The sequence below is a fragment of the Dermacentor silvarum genome, chromosome 1 (genome assembly GCF_013339745.2).
Source record: "Dermacentor silvarum isolate Dsil-2018 chromosome 1, BIME_Dsil_1.4, whole genome shotgun sequence".
Classification (NCBI taxonomy): domain Eukaryota; kingdom Metazoa; phylum Arthropoda; class Arachnida; order Ixodida; family Ixodidae; genus Dermacentor; species Dermacentor silvarum.
In genome coordinates this window covers 451,248,851-451,268,083 of record NC_051154.1, presented here as the reverse complement: position 1 = coordinate 451,268,083, position 19,233 = coordinate 451,248,851, and the positions used below count along the sequence as shown (strand labels likewise).

Sequence of the window (19,233 nt, the reverse complement as noted above, 5' to 3'; positions counted from 1 at the left end):
TGATAGCCTCATGTACTTGCAGACCAAGGCAAGGCAACAAGGCACATGGTAAAATGACACACTGCACACTAGGCAAAGAAAACCGTTATGTTTAACGCATGTGCAGGACTTCCAACTCCTTCTTGGATAGTGACAGGGATGATTTGGTAACACAAGCATCGCCAAACTTTTCAATGTAAGCACTTCCAATGATTAGACAAGTTAATTAGTACTTTCTTCTCCCTATAATAACTGTATCTTCAAAACGGGGATCGCTGCATCCGCACTTGCGACATTTATTTGCGAGGAAGCCATCTGCCGCAAACTCGTTAACTTTATTGGCATGTTCCCTAAGCTCATCATTGATGCATTTGCCGGTTTTTCCGATATAACTTCTTCCACATTGCTGAGGTATTCTGTTAACACAGTTCCTGCAGTTAACGTACCCTTTCTGTGCTGCTTCTCGCGCGCGTCCCTTATTGTACCGTATGGTCTTGTTTTTGCATACAAGCTGATAAGCTTATTTGGAGCCGAGAACACTATGTCGACCTTTCCACGAAGTCTAATCTTCTTCAGGTTATGCGATAGACAGTGAATGTATGGAATTAAGGCAAATTTTTTCTTTTTACCTGACTCTGTGCTAGCTGTCGTTGAGGAACCATCCTCTCCTGACTGCGTTGCTCTGAGCAAGGCTTCAGAAATTGACATAATCACATTGTTTGGAAACCCAGCCTGACTCATATGCACTAACAGTTGTTGAAAACTGGAGGACATCATATGAGGGCACAACTTCTTTAGATCATTGCTCAAACACATTTTCGCTATGCCCCTTTAATTAAACTTAGAATGAGCAGAACTGTCCAATAAAGAGCCTTGTTAGCTCTAGGTTGATAACACCAGCAGATGTGATCGTCAGTCATCACAATATTTAGATCAAGAAAGCGGATATTCCTATCTATTGGCATTTCAAAGGTCACATCAAGAGGACTAAGACATTCACAGATTATGCTTGTAACACCCTCACATTCTTTTTGAAAACACTGAGTGCCGCAGTCGAGAAACAAATGAAAACCATCAATATAACTGAACGCTCTGCAGACTGAGGTTCCCCTTGAGTCTCTCTGCCAAGACTTGTCTAATATTGCAAGATACAGGTTACTAAGAACAGGTGCCAAACAAGACCCGATACACACGCCTTGCTTCCGTAAAAACAGAACATTATCCTACAGGATAAACGTTGAAGTCACGTATTGCTTTCGTAATGCTGAAAACCTTTGAACTGAAGTTGCCGCTTCATTGCGAAACCGCACTGCACCAAATTCATCTATGCTTTCGTCAACGCAGGTTAACAGATCAGACTGAGGAATACAATAATAAAGATCTCTTATGTGAGTGAAGAATGGATTAAGCCTCTTGTCAGAATGTAATTTTACCAAGTCTAAAACTTGATGTGAACTCTACACAAGGAAGGGGTCATAATGTCCAGAAGAGCTAGTCTTTTTAGCAGGTAAGGAGCTATTTTCTTCTGCCAGGTCCCTTTCTCATACACGATTATCCTAAAGGGAACGTTATTTTTGTGCCTCATTACGCTACAAAATACGTCTAAACACTTGCCTTTAGTCTTCTCAATGATTTTCTCAATGAGGCTCGGTTTCCAAACCATGTGATTGTGTCAATTTCCGAAGCCTCGCTCAGAACAAACGCGGTCAGGAAAGGATGGTCCCTCGACGACAGCTAGCACAGTCAGGTAAAAAGAAAAATTTCGCCGTAATTCAATACATTCACCGCCTATCGCATAACCCGAAGAAGATAGGACTTCTTGGAAAGGTCTCGGCTCCAAATAAGCTTATCAGCTTGTGTGAAAAAACAAGACCATATGGTTCAATAAAGGACGCGTGCGAGAAGCAGCACAGAAAAGGATACGTTAACTGAGGGAGCTATGTTATTTACAGAATACCTTTGCAATGTGGAAGAACTATATCAGACAAATCGGCAGGTGCATCAATCACAGGCTTAGGGAAAATGCCAATAAATTAACAAGCTTGCACCAGATGGCTTTCTGGCAATTCAATGTCGCAAGTGCGGATCAAGCGATCATCGCTTAGAAGAAACCGTTATTATAGAGAGAAGCAAATGCGAATTAACTCGTCTAATCAATGAAAGTGCTCACATTGAAAAGTTCGGCGATGCTTGTGTTAGCAAATCGTCCCTGTCACTATCCAAGAAGGAGTTGGAATTCCGGCGTATGCGGTAAACATAATGGTTTTCTTTGCCTAGTGTGCAATGTGTCATTTTACCATGTGCTTTGTTGCCTTGCCTTAGTCTGCAAGTATATTAGACTATCATGTACCGTGTCAGTAGACACGTGCTTGTGAAGCGAGCGGAAAAAATGAGGGTATAAAAGTGGCGTCCGTCTCGAAAAGAAATCCTTGTTGGACGTTAGCATGTGTGTGTGTCTTCCTTCTGCTTCTACGTCCGTGTTTTTGTGCTACAAGAAAATATGCAAACATGTTACATCAACAAGCCCAAATGTCTACACTGGTGGACAGTATTGGTTTGAAAGTGGCAAAACTTCATCCAAGAGGTTTTTGTGTTAAGCAAGAAAAACATTGTATAGCAAGTGGTCTCCCACCAGTCTAGAAATCTCCATCGTGATTCGTCGAAACCGCATAGCTTCTTAGCGGCTAAGACAAAATCATGCACTTGAGCATTCCTGCACCAATAGAGGGGAGTCTAAACTGCTTCCAAGTTAATTCGTTCATTGCTGAGTGGCTACAAGCGGCTTCAGTGAAGAACACGCCGCTACATTACCTGTATTTACCTGTACGTTGCTGTCTGCTGTCAGGCTGCTTGGCATAATCCCGAAGGCTCCCAACTCTCCAGTGTACAAGTCGGGACCAGGTGGTGGCTGAGAGGACAGGGGCAGGAGCCGCCACGCTGCAACTGCAAAAAGTTGCACAAATGTCCTATCATGTCTTAATTTACAAGAAAAATGCAGCAGTTGCCTGTGCAACATGGCTACCAATCCAAATGAATGGAAGCTCGGTCGGAACCTGAGCTCATGCTATCAAGTGATCTGCTAGTCAACTGCAAGCCTGCATCTTGACACGTCACTGTATATTTTCTTAACCTGCATTATTTTTAAGGTACATTAATACAAGTGCAATATCTCTTCACAAAAGTAAATCACAAGCTAATTCATTTAATGCATGGCCAGTATGTCATTATTGTCGTAAATGCAACAAAGTACAAGCTCAGAGTGAAGTTGGCCAAATGGGTAGTGAAAAATAACAATGTGCTCCTCTACATCTTACTGTTTTGCTGCCTAGTTTTTACTCTAGCATTAGAATACATAAGAATGTTCAGACTCTTGACACTTCAACTTGCTAATTTTTATTCCATAATGTGTAACACTTAAGCAAGGGCAAAAATGCTTCCTTTTATTGGGAAATAGTTGCGGAGTAAGGATTGCTACTAGAGCCAACGTTTCGACAGGAGGACTTGCCTAATTTTTCATGTCGAAGGTTGGCTCCAACGATATTCCTTGTTCTACCACTCTTCATTATTTTAAGTCTCCGTCTTACGTGTACATTTGTCCTTTTATTGTTGTGTCAATGAAATTGGAAGAACTGAGAATTTGTAAACGTAGCTGACAAGAAGTGTGGCTTTGTTGGTATTTCTCTGTTGCTACATAAACATATTGCCCTGTGCACAATACCAAAATGAATAAAGGCAGGCATAAGGACACACAAATGACAACACGTAGCGTCATACTGCTACGGAGATACGCCAAAGTGCCTGCTATGATGTGTCTCACACATGATGGGCTGGATAAGATGGCTACTTGCCGTGGCTGTTGCCGCTTCTTGAATACCTAAAATAAAACATAATTCTAAGTTACAAAAATACGCAGGACAACAGCAGGAGATGAGGAGAAACAGCATTTTGCCATTAATTGTAATGGCTAATGTCAAGTCTATGATAGAAAAAACGTGGGCTCTTTGCTTATGCATCCTGGTATTCTTTGAATGTGGTATGCACACACTAAAGCACAGGCGTTCAAAAAAGCTTTATGTCTCATGTTTCTATGATCCGTGTTGTAATGTATGCGCTGCAGATTTGAAGAATACCAAATAACTTGTCAAACATATTTAGTGGATTTTACATACACAGGAAAGCTTTTAGTGATTAACAATTAAAGCTATCCACTTACTGCTTTTTGTTTTAATTGTTTTGTGCATCAGCAGCCTTGGTTGACCATGCCTGATGTATTTTTATTGACTGCATACTTTCCACACTATTTCATGATGCAATTATGCCATCACTTTCAGTGGCCTGCTGATTAATTGTTTTAACATTTCTTGCAAATCTGACAAAACATGTAATACCTTAATAATATCGTGTTTGGCATTGGCAGTCAGCAGTCTATGATCGTAGTTAAGTCGTGTGCCTGGATGTAACGACATAGATTTTTGCAGAAAGTGCCCCTAGCTAGTAGCTGATACTGTAGAAGAAGCGTAGAATTAGCTTTTGCACTTTCCAGTTTCGCCGACTGCTGTATTTCCGAATCTAGGAAACAGCAATACAAAGCTGAAAACCAGCAAAACTATTCGAAGCACTATTAGTATGGCAGTTTAGCTCACACGCATCACTTTTTAGTGTAATTTATTCTATCGCTGAAAAACTTGCAAGAAAAGTTTCTGCTGTATTGTGGGAGGGAAAAAATGGAAACTGATTTTAGTGTCGCCATGAGGTGAGTGTTGTTTCTCATCCAGGGCCAGTAGCATAAAGACGTATGAATTCAGGATACAGTACACACAGGAGCTGCATTGCACTAACTTGCTTTCCATTCTTCTTGGAATTTGACAGTTTGCATTTTTTTACCATTCAGACGTGTGGTTTCTAAGTAGCATTTGTCCCAAGGCACAGAAGCTGACCTCTTAGTTGCTCGTCTAACAGAAACTGCATGGCAATGCCGCTATAGACCTTACGTAAAATGCGTGCACCATATTATAGGACTGTACCCGTCACAAAGCTGAAAGAACCTGACTAGGACCGTCCAAGACGTGCGGTATTCGTGAGCCATGCGAAATAGCCTTAACAACACCACTTGCACTGGAGTGATTGTGTTTGTTGAAAATTGAAATTGCTTTAACCAATGCTCACGGGCCACTCGAGACATTACAGTGCACTGATGTGGACATTGTAATTCACATCTCAATTAAGTGTAGTTCAGGATGTCGTGCAACTGTAAGTTTCAAAGAAACTTGTCAGAATAACAAATGGGAAAAATAGCAAGCGTTCACTTCCTTGCATAAAAATGCATAATGTAGTTAAATCAATCATATTTTACTTCAGCAGTAACTATACTTCTAGAAAATCTCGCAAAATAGACTTTGATAAAACGCTGCTCATGCTGGTTCTTTTGTGGCATATACAGGCTGTTTCGTTTTAGCTGGACCAAATTTTGAAAGATTGCCTGTGGCAGATAGCACAATTTTAATCGTTGATCTAAACTACTCGATGAGGCGGCTTTTACTTCCACGAGAAATCAAAACGCCTAATTGAATAATGAACATAATTACGCTGATTAATTTCTAAATTAATTATTTCACGACACATCTTTCAATCTACGAATTATAGCCGCTTAGTTCGCCAGGCGTATCCACTTGGAACGAATTCTCAGGACTAGAACAGTTTCGAGATAATAATTTTCAAAGTGTCCGACGAAATGCATAGGCGTTCCAGTTAACTTTTCGAGGAAAACGCTGTTTTATGCATTCAATCACAAAGTTAACTGTAAGGCCCATGCATTTCGTCGGACACCTTGAAAATTAATATCTCGAAACTTATTCAGTCCTGAGAATTCGCTCTAAGTGGATACGCCTTGCGAACTCAGCGGCTATAATTCGTAGATTGAAAGATGTGCCGTAAAATAATTAGCTAAAAAGTTAATTACCGTAATTATGTTAATTATTCAAATAGGCGTTTTGATTTCTCGTGAAAGTAATGGCCGCCTCATCGAGTAGTTTATATCAACGATTATAATCGTGCTATCTGCCGCAGGCAATTTTTAAAAATTTGGTGCAGCTAAAATGAAACACCCTGTATGCGCAAGGAAAAATACTTGTCCTTCGTTTCTAGCTGGCATCTGCAATTTCTCTTTCGTTGCCCTTTTTGTCGCGGTAAAAGATGAACCCGGGGAATGCTAGGAATATTTTGCATGGCTCATGCAAACTGAAGGCCTTGCACGGTCCTAGGCAGGTTCTTTCTCTTTGCGGTGGGTGCTGTCTTGCAACATGGCGCCTTTTCCCCACTTGCGCTGTGCCGTCAAGAGATGCCATCAATTTTGCATAAGGGTCATCTGTGAAATGTTTGACTACTGGAACTGTTTTAAAATGTTGTATATTTTCACTGCAGTGTCCATCTGAACATTCTAAAGGCAGATCAAAAACATCATTCTGATGTTTATTACAATTGATGCTTTGCCTGCAGGCACAATGAAGTACCCTTTCAACAGCCAGAATGCACCTGACAGGACTCACAGTGGTGGGCTCAAAGGAATGGTTCAAACAGCTCAGTTTAAGGAACCTGTTTGTGGCATCAAGGGACCATCAATGCTTATCAAGTTGCAAGGTCTTGACCTTGGTTGGGGGCTGCCACCTGACTATATGCATTGTGTTTGGGAAGGCATTACAAGGAAAGTGACTGAATTGCGGCTATCATGTACTGGTTCTTCGTGGTACATAGGCAGGCACTTGAAGCTTACGTTCAGTAAGGCGACCCATAATTTTGTCAAGGTCGGGACGGCTCTTGTCACATCGGTCATATTGGAAGGCTGCTGAATGGTGCTCTCGGCTTTTATTTTATTGTCTGCCATGATGCATACTTCCTCGAGCACACGTGGCCCATTTTGTGCTACTTACAAAAGCAGTCTTTTTTTGTTGAAAGATATTGTCACAGAAGCTCAAATCTGTGCCGCTGAAAAGTTGCTCTTAGCAGTTGTTCAGCAGACTGCACAGCTGTACGAAGAAAGTGCAATGACATTTAACGTGCATCAGTTGTTGCATCTTTCAAAGTCAGCACAGATGTTTTATCCCTCTTTGGGGTACCTCAACATTACCATTCGAAGATGGCATTGGCACTCCAGCTTGTAACAGCTGCCAAGCAAGTGCCTGTTCAAAATGCTGAACGTCGCATCATGCACCAGGCCTACCGGACTGCTTCAGCACAAATGAAACTTTCTTCTTGTCTGTTGTCTGCAAAGAAAGAGCTGGAGCACGCGCATGAGAGGTGCTTTCAAACATGTGCTCTTGGACAAGCACGACCAATTCATAATATTCCACAAAATGTGAAAAGGCTTTTCGTATCACAATTTGGTACCCTGCCACAAATGTGCAAGTATTTGAGGTGCCAGGTTGGCCCGATTGTCTTCACAGTTCTGAGTACTCTGTTCCAAGAAAAACCTGTTCTTCCTATGTAAAAATGTCCGATGGCATGCACTGTTATATTTTAGACATTTATGTTGTTTCGGGCACTATGTACTTTCACTGCCAGCAGCTACTCACTGCACCCAGTGCATTTGATGTGCCGCCGTCATCCGCCTCCGTCTGAGAACCACGTCTTGTAGTATTGTGTTGGCGACATAACATGGCAGTGCGTTTTCTTAAATGTTGGTAACGTATCGTACTTGTGTGAGTTACCTAATAAGGTGGAAAAGAGCTAATCAGAATTTGAATGTTTATTTCAAGATTGCAGGTACAATTAACTCTGGGAAGTGAGTTATAGAGTCAATATTAAGGTAGAGTAGTTGTATTTATGACTTTCGAATTGTGTCATCCGTCGAACTGTAGCAGGCTGCTACAATTTAACCGTATGTACTTTCTTCAAAATATAGGCTTGTAATTGAAAAATTATGATCCATCTTTCCGGGGCAACTGCTTTATGACTGAGCGAAGTGCATGGCTATCACCAAAAGTGTTGCAGTGGACTGAAGCTCAAACTCATTCATCAAGTCACAAAGACTAATGCATAAGTTAATCTAATTCTGTTGTCGAGCGCATGAGAGGTGCTCAAGTCAAGCTTGGACTTTTTATTTTTTATGATTAGGAAACATGTTTACGTGCGTGGAAGTGATCTCATTTTTCGAGGTATCCTTTTTCATTTTGGCAGTACAAAGATGCCAGCAGCGTAGAAAGATTTCTTTTATGTTGCAGCCATGCATGGACAGCCTACTGTATTTCGTTATCCTAGTGCCCCAAAGAAAAGAGTCTTGGAGTGAAGTTGGGCTTTTATAGCAGATGCGGCAGCACCTCTCATCCAAGATTATTTGTAAAGTGCCTATTGTGTGGTGCACTGTATGTGCACTCATATTTTCTTGGATGAAGAGAACCCCCATGGTATTTAAGCAGGGCCGTTTCTTCCTAAGTGCACTGTGTACACGTTAGAGAACCTCACAGCTGTACTTGCTGACTACTAGTGTACTTGCTCAGCTAGTCTAACTATAGGGAGAAAATCAAAATGATGCTGCATCTATCCGCGCAAAAACCCATGACCATGAGTTCACCTGCCGACTGAGTTGCTCGAAACTTCTTGTGTTGGGAAGCTTCCATATGTGTTCATTATTTAGCCAAGTGCAACTTTTATAAATCATTCACCCACATCTTGTCATAGGGGAAGACCTGGCAAATAAACCTGTCAGAAAACCTTTCCTGTCACAACATTCTTCAAGCTTTATGCTAGTTTGCAGTCTACTTTGCCAATCAAAGAGTGCCAGTTGTCTTGAAATCCAGTGTGCACTGACGTTGCGGAACATCAGGTTTTTGTGAATGATAGTATTCAGTATCCCTTAAGAGAGATACATATGTTCCACAGTTGAAGCATCAGTTGGCGGTTTTCAAGGATTTGTCACTTCAATTCACACATCCTCACAGGATTCCTGGAACTTGACTCGGGCTGGGGTCGCTTCCCGTTTCTTCTGCACTGGTGAAGCTTCCTCCAGCTGAGGAGCAGTGATGCGTTGCTTCTACGCACTTCCCTCCCTTCTCGGATCGAGTCGCCGTAGTGATTTCGAAGGCGTCATTCCCGCTTTGGTCATGACGCTGTAGTCGTGTTCCGCTCTGTATCCACAATTGAAGGATAAGGGACAGTACCGATGTCTAGCTTGGTCACTAGTGTTCCAGCTTCCTGAGAGGCTCCAGTGTTCCTGAGTGGCTTCCAATGACGTGGGGTTATCTGCTCGTATCCCAAATGTACATGGGAGTGGCACGCTACTCATAGTTAGCGTACAGCTGTTATCCTATATCGCTGAATCTTTATGTTCTGTCTCAAAGTGCTGAGCTTGATGAGATCGCAATGTTGTCATACCAATCTGTTAGGACCTTTAATGAGCGGCAATCTGTGCCCTAGCTTTCTCAAAACTGTTCCCTCCGTCCAGATAGAGTTCCCTCCGAAGTTTCAAAAGAAAACAGCTTGTCCGACTGTGAGTACTCTATACATGGTGTCCCTGTGACACTTTGTATATTTTTTGTTCTTGCTTTGTGTGGTGTCGGGCCTATCGCCGCAGTCCTTAATGCGCCGGCGCAAAACGAATAAAAGGCAAACGCCGCAACCTGCGCGTGGGCTTATCTCGACCAGGCACGCACCGATGAACATGTGGCAATAAACGTCGCTTCGCCCCTGGAAACTTGTCTGCTCCTTCGCATGAACCACGCAACACAACAACTGGCGACGAGGATGGGATTTGAAGGCGTCGTTCTTCAGTTGGGAAGGCAAGTGTTTCCGAAATTCACTCGGTGAAGAAGACTGTCTTTTTGCAGTTTACGGAGCCTGTGACTGTCGCCATGACTGGGGCGGAGGCAGCAGTGACGCACTTCTCTGGGCGACTGGGCCAGCTGGAACCCTTTGACGAGTCCGCCGGCGATTGGGCTCCGTACGAAGAGCGGCTTACGTCGTTCCTGATTGTCAACCGAGTACCCGGCGGCGACAAGGTACACGCCTTTTTGAGCATTATCGGTCCGAAGACCTACGGGTTGTTGAAGTCATTAACAGCTCCAGAACTGCCTTCTACGAAGAGTTTCAAAGACCTCAAGAAAGTTTTAAGCGACCACCTGTCCCCGAAGCCGTCCGTCATTGGAGAACGGGCCAAGTTTCACCGGAGGTGTCAACTAGAAGGCGAGTCCTTATCTAGTTATGTTGCCGAGCTTCGTGAACTGTCGCAAACGTGCGAGTTTGGAAGCGCCCTTGACGAGTCCTTTCGGGACCGCTTCGTGTGCGGCCTGCTACGAGAAGACGTTCAGCGAGTGCTTTTCACGGAAGATAGCAAGCTTACGTTCCAGAAAGCGGTGGAGCAGGCTCTGGCAATGGAAGCGGCTAAGAAGAGTGCTGCTGAGGCACGCGGCACCGACGCCGCAGTCTGCGATGTGCACAAGGTGCAAGCAGAGACGCAGAAAACATGCAAAAGCTGCTTTCGCTGTGGTTCGCCAAAACACACGAGTGAAGCATGCCCTCACTTGGACGCCACTTGTTTCAGTTGCAACAAAAAAGGGCATATCCAGAGAGCCTGCCGAAGCAGTGGTAAAACTTTTTCTAAGAAAAAGCAGACGAAAAAGAATGTGAAGATGCTGACGGTTGTGTCGCGGAAAGCTTCCACCCTCAGTCTAAACGGCGTGTCGGCAGCTCAGAGCGACCCTGTCACCGTGCAGATGACCATCGACGGCGTCTTGGTGAACATGGAGCTAGACACGGGAGCGGCTGTTTCCGTCATGTCAAAGACGCAGTTCCGTCAGCTCTTTCCTTCGGCTGTACTGGAGCCTACGAAAGTTAAACTTCGTACCTACACAGGAGCACTGGTACGACCCCAGGGAGTCTCTTCGGTCAACATGCAGCAAGGCGACCATTCTGCAATTCTCCCACTCTACGTCGTAGACCACAAGGGACCACCTCTACTAGGCTGGGAGTGGCTCCACGCCGTCCGGCTGGAGTGGGCGAAAATCTGGAACCTGAACAACATTACAAGGTCAGACACTCCTACTGATAGCGTAAAAAAGAGGCTAGACGCATTGCTGGCGAAGTACCAACCCCTTTTCAAAGACGAGTTAGGCACGATAACGGAAGAGCGCGCCGAACTTTTTCTTAAACCTGATACGAAACCGAGATTCCTAAAAGCCAGGAATGTTCCGTTCGTGTTGCAAAAAGCTTTTGACGCTGAATTGGCTAAAATGGAACAGCTGGGAATTATATCGCCGGTTACGACGTCAGAATACGCTACGCCTGCGGTACCCGTAATCAAGCAAGATGGTAGCATACGGATTTGCGGCGACTACAAGACGACCGTTAACCCGTGCCTTGAGGTCGACCGCTACCCATTACCGAAGGTAGACGACCTGTTCACAGCCTTGTCGGGCGGTAAGCACTTCTCGAAGATTGATCTCAACCGGGCCTATCAGCAAGTGATGTCAGAGTCGTCAAAACAATACCTCACGATGAATACGCAGAAAGGATTGTTTGCTGTTAATCGACTCGCGTTTGGAATTTCGTCCGCTCCCGGGATTTTCCAAAGAATAATTGACACCATGCTGAAGGGCTTACAAGGGGTTTGCTGCTACCTAGACATTCTGGTGACTGGTAAAAATGATGAAGAGCATTTCATCAATCTGGAGGCTGTGTTAAAACGACTTCTTGAAAGAGGCGTTCGTGTCAAGAAAGAGAACTGTTCGTTTTTCCAACAGGACCTTCGCTACCTCGGACACAGAATCAGCACACAAGGCATCTCGGCAACGACGGAGAAGGTTGACGCACTCCTCAAGGCTCCAGCCCCTAAAGACAGGAAGCAGCTGCAGTCGTTCCTGAGAGTCGTCAATTTCTACGGCAAGTTCCTTCCTAACCTAGCAACGGTGGCGCAACCATTTTTCAGGTTGCTACGTAAAAACGCCCCGTGGTGCTGGGATGAGTGTTGCCAGGAAGCGTTCACCAAGATAAAGAACTTGCTAGCCTCTCCACCGACTTTGGCGCCCTACGACCCATGCAAACCATTGCAGCTATCATGCGACGCATCGCACTATGGTTTAGGCGCTGTTCTTCCTCATTTTTTGGATGATGGTAGCACGAAGCCAATCGCTTTCGCATCGCGTACCTTGACCGATGCCGAAAAGAAATACAGCCAGCTTGAGAAAGAGGCCCTTGCAATAATATTTGGTGTTAAGAAGTTTCATTTCTACGTTTACGGTCGGTCGTTCACATTAGTCACCGACCATAAACCGCTTCAAACCATCTTGGGCCCAACAACCGGCATTCCGACAATCGCAGAAGCGCATTGGCAGCGATGGGCTGTCACATTGTCCGCTTACCGGTATTCGCTTCAGAAAATCGAGCGAGAATGCTGAAGCCGATTTCTGTTCGCGCCTGCCGCTATCAATTGTGAACAATGAAACACAAGAAAGACGGGAAACTTTTTATTCATTGCGGTTGCAATCAATGCCTGTTTCAAGCCCGGACATTGCTCGAACAACAGCTCGGGACCCCTTGCTTTGTAAAGTGATAGATTTCATAAGTGGGGAGGGGGGGCGGCGTATGTGACTGAACACGATTTGAAGCCTTTTTTTGACAGACGCAACGAGCTCACAGTTCAACAAGGCTGCATCATGTTCGGGATGCGAGTGATCGTGCCGGCAAAGTTGCGCGACTTGCTGCTGGACGAACTCCACGAAGTGCACCCAGGCATCGTGCGCAGCAAGCAACTGGCGCGCAGCTACGTGTGGTGGCCGTCCATCGAGGCGGACCTCGAGCATCGTGTCAAGGCCTGCGTAAGTTGTCAAGAACAACGTTGCGAGCCATGCAAAGCGCCCCTGCATCCTTGGTCTTGCCGACAGCACCATGGCAGCGCGTACATATAGATTTTGCTGGCCCCTTTTTGCATGCAATGTTTCTTGTAGTCGTGGACGCGCACTCCAAGTGGCCGGAAGTGTTTGTTATGCGCTCGACTACGTCGGAGGCTACAGTTGAAAGATTGAGAGAGCTGTTTGCACGGTTTGGTTTCCCAGAAACCATTGTCACTGATAACGGCTCGCAGTTCACTTCTGAAGAGTTCAAGCTTTTTGTAAAAGAATTGGGCTGTCGTCACGTGCTTACAGCACCGTATCATCCCAGCTCAAACGGGCTTCCAGAGTGTTTTATTCAGACACTTAAAAACGCTCTTCGTAAATCTAGCGGAGCGGACACATTACAACTGAGGCTTCACAAGTTTTTGCTTAACTATCGCAACTCGCCCCATGCGGCAACAAATGAGTCACCAGCAAACTTGTTACTAGGACGACGGCTGCGAAATCGACTCGATGTTGTCAAGCCAGCGGTGGGAGGAAGGGTTGAATATAACCAGTTCAAGCAATCCGTGGCTTGCCCACGTTGTGATCGTGACATAGCAGTCGGTGACCAAGTGATGGCTCGCAATTATCGAGGCAGACCAAACTGGGTCCCTGGTGTTGTTGTGGGGCAGTCCGGCACTTTGTCTTTTATCGTTCGTGCTACCACATCCAGAGGCAGTTTCACCTGGCGTCGTCACAAGGACCAGCTGCTCGCGCGGACCACGGATCCGGACCGCGAGGCGTCTGACCAGGAGGGATACGAGTTCCTGGCGTTTCCACCAAGCGTCGACCCAGTGACATCCTCCGCTCCTACCACCAGTAGTCCTGCCGCTTTGCAAGACATCCTGACGGCGGGTGCAAGACGCTACCCGACTAGACACCGTCGACCACCGGACAGATATCAAGCTGGAGTTCAGCTTGGTAAATTAGCCAATATAAAAGGGGAGGGTTGTAGTGTCCGGCCTATCGCCGCAGTCCTTAATGCGCAGGCGCGCAAAACGTATAAAAGGCAAACGCCGCAACCTGCGCGTGGGCTTATCTCGACCAGCCACGCACCGATGAACATGTGGCAATAAACGTCGCTTCGCCCCTGGAAACTTGTCTGCTCCTTCGCATGAACCACGCAACACAAAACTTTGGGCTGAATGTGCAGCTGGCGTTTGAGCGCGGCGTGAAAGGAACGGTGTGAAAGGGTTAAGTGGCCTTAGCTCTTGCTTTATGTCTACTGGTTGTTCTACTCATTGGTTGCTAACCACGTGCCACTTGTGCTCTCAGCCTTGGCAAAGACAGCATAGCTTTGTTGCATTGGTGGACAAAAGCGGTTGCTTGAAACAAACTTCAAGATGCCTTTTGTCAGTTTTGCTGCTGTTGTGGTATGAAGGTTCCATAGGCCATGACTGGATGCTGTGTAAATTACAGTGAGGGAGAATATTAAAAATAAATATTAAGGAAATAGTACTGCTTCATTCTTGTAACATGCATTTGTGAGCCTCGACTTGCTTAGAGCATGCATGGCAGAAAACCAAGAGGGTTGACTCCTGTTAGTAGCGTTTGTAGTGTTTGAAAGGGGACTGTAGCTGCGATCCAAACTCACTTCTGTTAGTCAATTATTTTAATGTTCGCTTCCTGTATACCACGCATTTTTTCGGTTTGTTTTTTCATGGTGCCATCAACTGTGTCTTGCACACTAGCACAAAGGGAACTTTTACTGCAAGTATGTATGGTTGTAACACTAAGTTATACAAGTCTTAGCACTGTGATTTCCTTGGTGGCTATTGTGCACAGTGCTAGGAAGTGACATTGTCATTGTACAAGCGCTTTTTTCCTATGCATTCACTTTTGTGCAGTGGGAGTGAGTGAGTGAAATAACTTTATTGAGGTCCAGAGAAGACACAGGGGACACCACGCGCCACCCGGCTAGTCCCACGTAGGGACCGGCAAGCAGAGCTTGACGGCCCGATCGCGGGCACTCTGGACGGCCAGGGTTTGGTCGTTGGGTTCGGGGCTGCCCAAAAGCGCAGCCCACCTATCCTCGCTGAAGGCGGAGCCGATGGCTTGACACTCCCACAACACATGGTTAAATGTTGCCGTTAGTCCACAGGTAGGGCAGTCCGCACTGGGATACCTTTCAGGGTATATAGCGTGAAGAACCGCAAGGTTAGGATACGCACGAGCTTGTAAAAGTCGAAGGGTCACCGCCCGCGCCCTGCATAAGGCAGGGTGCGGGAGGGGGAATACCCGACTTGAAAGATAATAATAATAATGCTTAGTGATCTCATTATACGTCATCAATGGTTCCCCGCGGGGTAGGGGGACTGCAATGTGGTCAAACTTTTTCATGTCTCTAATCAACGAGGAACATGTATGACCAAAATCTATGCTGTTCCAGCAGCAAACATTTAGGCAGTCTTTTGTGATGCTCTCTACAGCTGCTTCTACATGTTTGTCTTGTACTTTGAGACCCTGGTGTAATTAACCTATGATGCAACAATAAAGTGATTGATTATGTGATAAAAATGAAATTAAATTTGTATTCATTCTTTCAAGAGAGGGAATATCCATACACAAAAAGATATGTGTAAAACAGCTTGAATGCGCTGCCACCGTACACGCAGACTTAGCACGACAGCTACGCACGAAGTCAAAGTTAAGCATAATACAATCTCCCTGCGGTGATCGACTTGCACCGAACGAAACATTGATATGATTCCGATAACATCGAGCGCGCGTACGATCAGCTGTTTTAGCTGAGCGCTTGCTGTCAGCCGCGCTCAGACCGGCATATGCAAGCAAATGCCACACAACCGCTTAGCAGGAACGATATGATTGCGCTTGCGCACGACGCTCATACCGGCAGCGGAACGAAGACCGCATCCCTCGCACCGCTACAAAGCCAACTGAGCGGTGCGTGATAGCGTGTCTACTTGGCCTCTTCGTGGTTTTGCAGCCGAATTGATAACGCGTCGGTCGCGTCTCGGCAAGACGCGCTTATCAAATGCGAAATCTACGCAGTTCCCTGCAGTATCTCAGAGCGTGAAATCTTAGCGGCGCGGAGCGTAAGCAGCGCTCCTTACCGGTGCTCGCATATAGTTGCCGCGCGCGCAGCTTCAATCTTCTGAAATACGCCGGCATGCAGGCCAACTGAGAAGGCAACTTTGGTCATGTGCGCATGTACCCGTTGATTCGCTCTTGCCTCCACGTAGTTGACACGCGTGGACGACTGTTTTCAGCATTTACAAATAATGCCGGAGCCAGGCAGAAGACAGAGGGCTTCCTTGGCAACTCATCGCGACCTCTTCTTCATTGATGGCTCACCATACCAATATACTTGCATTGATCTTTCATGAAGATGCACTTTATCGAAAACCTGTGGTTTGGCGTCACCTCGTGCCTTCGTAAATGCGTGCATTAGCTAACATGCGTCGCCACGGTGACGCATGTCGCAGTGCCCATCTAATCGCGGGCGCCATATTGGCGCTCCGTCGTTAGTGTCGATCTGCTAGTCAATCGTGCACACAGCATTGCTGTCGGTGTTGTAAGGCGGCAAGCACGTATGTTGTCGTTGCAAAAAGCATTGCTGTCGGCGTCGGAAGGCAGCAAAAAGATTTTCTGTCGTAGCAAACAGCATTGCTGTCGGTGTCGGAAGGCAGCAAACAGGCATGCTGTCGTTGCAAACAGCATTGCTGTCGGTGTCGGAAGTCAGCAAACAGGAATCCTGTCGTTGCAGACAGCGTTGCTGTCGGTGTCGGAAGGCTGCAAACAGACATGCTGTCGTTGCAAACACCATTGCTGTCGGTGTCGGAAGGCAGCAAACAGGAATTCTGTCGTTTCAAACAAGAATCTTGTCGTTTCCGACAAGAATGCTGTCGTTCCGACAAGAACACTTTGACGGATTTTTTTACTGGGTATAATAGTGCTGCAAATAACACCAGTGACAAGGATCTTGAAAATGTCTATATTATGCTCTGAGCAATTCTTAAATAATACTTCATCATTATTTTGGATTACACAGTTGCCTGGTAAGAAGCAATATAATTGAAAATAGTCACTAGTATCGGACATAATGGCGCCTGCTTTCACATCATCAGGATCGAATCTTGTGATACATAGATCTAACGTTGTTTCAGATGTAGCGGTTATTCTTGTTGGTGTGTTAATTACATTAGTACAGCCATATGTTTCGATTAGTTCATTTAGGTGTACATTGCAGGGGTTGTCTAGTGACATATTCATATTGAAATCACCAACTAAGACAGTTTGCAAGCGAGACTCAGGAGATCTTTCCAGCAGTTTCTCAGTGAAATTCAGAGAACATTCTATTGATCCAGAGGGATGGCGATAAATAACAGAAAATAACATATCGAAACACTCTATCGTTATACACTCATAGCTACCATCTGCGATCCTAAATTCTGGAATTATTCTATATGGCAGGTTTGTGCGGATATACATACAGACGCCACCACTACGCTTTCCCAATCGGCATGCAGAGACGGAGTCGTAACCGTCAAGCATGATACTGCCATCATCTGATGAGAACCATGTTTCACTAAAGCAAACTAAATCAAACAGATATTTGAATTGAGATAACAAAATATTAATTTCATCAAACTTGTTCCGTATGCTTCTCGCATTTAAATGAAAAACAAAAACCTATTATTGGATGTACAATCATTATTGGATTATTGGATTCACAATGAAGCGTAAAAAGTATCAGCTGGCCGCTAAAGTTGCAGAACAGACGACAAGCTTCTCGCTCGCTTTGGAACAGCTGGTCGTCTTTTCTTACTTTTCTTCGCTTAATTCTGCATTGTAGGCGAGTAAACATTATTGAGAGATGTAATATGGGTCAATGAATGCCTTTTATGTAGATTTTATTTTAAGAACGCATTATTTGCGTAGCAATATCCACGTTTTAGACTTAGCCTCGTTCAACACCAGCCAACACAAGCCTCGCAGACACATATTCCCATGGCGGAACAGTGCCCTTTAGGAAACTCCCATAGACCGTGGCGCCAGATTACCCTCTAGGTGTTATAGTGAGAAACTCTATGGTCGGCACACGTACCCGTCTGACCACCACAGCTGGGTTACGGTGGCTAGATGGGTAGGTGGGACTAAAGCCCCTCCACACACCTTTCCGCCGACCAGTAGTGGTGGCGCGTGGATGAAAGGGCTTCAGGTGGGACTGTTGTCTAGCACACTCAAGGTGGGACTCGCGCGTCTGGAGCCTAGTTCACCGCTTCTCCTCGTCATGATGGAAAATTGGCACTGCGGACGGTATAACGGTTTCGCACTGCACGTCGTCTGCTACAGGTGACAGACTGCGCGCCAAAAACAAAGACCGTATGGGAATAGTTGTATGTCGTCTGTTCGTGTCAGCTTGAAAGGTGATTAGCCCTCCGGGTCTCTTACTGTTTGAAAGTTCCTCATAGATGTGGAATGCTCCTGGCTGGAAAAATGGCCGACGAGATTAGCGGCGGTATTGCTCCACCAAAGATGATCGCCAAGGACACTTACTGCTTCGCTCCGAACTGCAAGTCGGGTTCTAAATCTCTGAGAAAGAGGCCTAAAATAGCCTTGTTTTCGGTCCCAAAAGACCCTCACTTTTTTAGTAAATGGGAACTGGCCCTTCATCGAGCCGACAAGCAACTGCAGCCGACTTCAGTTGTGTCCGATCCACACTTCCAAGAATATTTTATTCAGCGCGATTTGACCCATGGGGTGAAAGGAGAGGTTGTTCTGATTCCAAGGGAGCGTCCACGGCTTATCAATGATGCAGTGTCATCAATTCTGCCAGGTACTCCCGCCTACCTCTCTAGGGTGATGCCAAAATAAAAATAAAAGGAGGCATTCTTTGGGACTGCGATCACAACAGGTAATTAAGACAGCAAGCTGTTCTGAGAATGCGGAGAGATCCCAGGAACAAGATGTTAATGAAGCCGGCGCAAATTGCGACGACAATACTAAACTTTCAGTTTTCTACACCTATGCTTGCTGAGATCGTCAGCTCGCGTGTTCTGCGTCACGGCCGCTGGACCCGGCATTCAGTGGAAGGTACAACGGCTCCCGCATGTTTCGTTTGCGTGAAAAATGGCAACATCATGTTCACTAAAGTCATTCTCCTGAAGCTTATGATCAAATCTGCGAGCAAATGTTTCTGTGGTGGTGCAATGACTGCTAATTATACGTGCAGATGAAGCCAGCTCCCTCCTTGTGGAAGTGGAGAAAATGCTGCCACGCCAAGGCAGTAAAGCCATGCATATATGCTACCATGCCAAGCAATAAACATGATAGCTAGATTTCTCGAAATTGAAAGATTATTACTCGCCTAATATTGCGTAAACACGTTTCCATATACCGTATAAAACCATTGCACTATTGTTTTATATAT

At 45.5% G+C, this 19,233-nt stretch overlaps 1 protein-coding gene across 1 annotated transcript; it reads left to right on the top strand.

Moving 5' to 3' along the window:
* The first annotated feature begins 10,654 nt into the window (after positions 1-10,654).
* Positions 10,655-14,695, top strand: LOC125944192 (uncharacterized protein K02A2.6-like). The gene is made up of 4 exons (XM_049664515.1): positions 10,655-11,429; positions 11,709-11,893; positions 12,587-12,782; positions 14,687-14,695. The coding sequence occupies exons 1-4, from the start codon at positions 10,683-10,685 to the stop codon at positions 14,693-14,695; spliced, it is 1,137 nt and encodes a 378-aa protein (XP_049520472.1). The 5' UTR covers positions 10,655-10,682.
* The last annotated feature ends 4,538 nt before the right edge of the window (positions 14,696-19,233 follow it).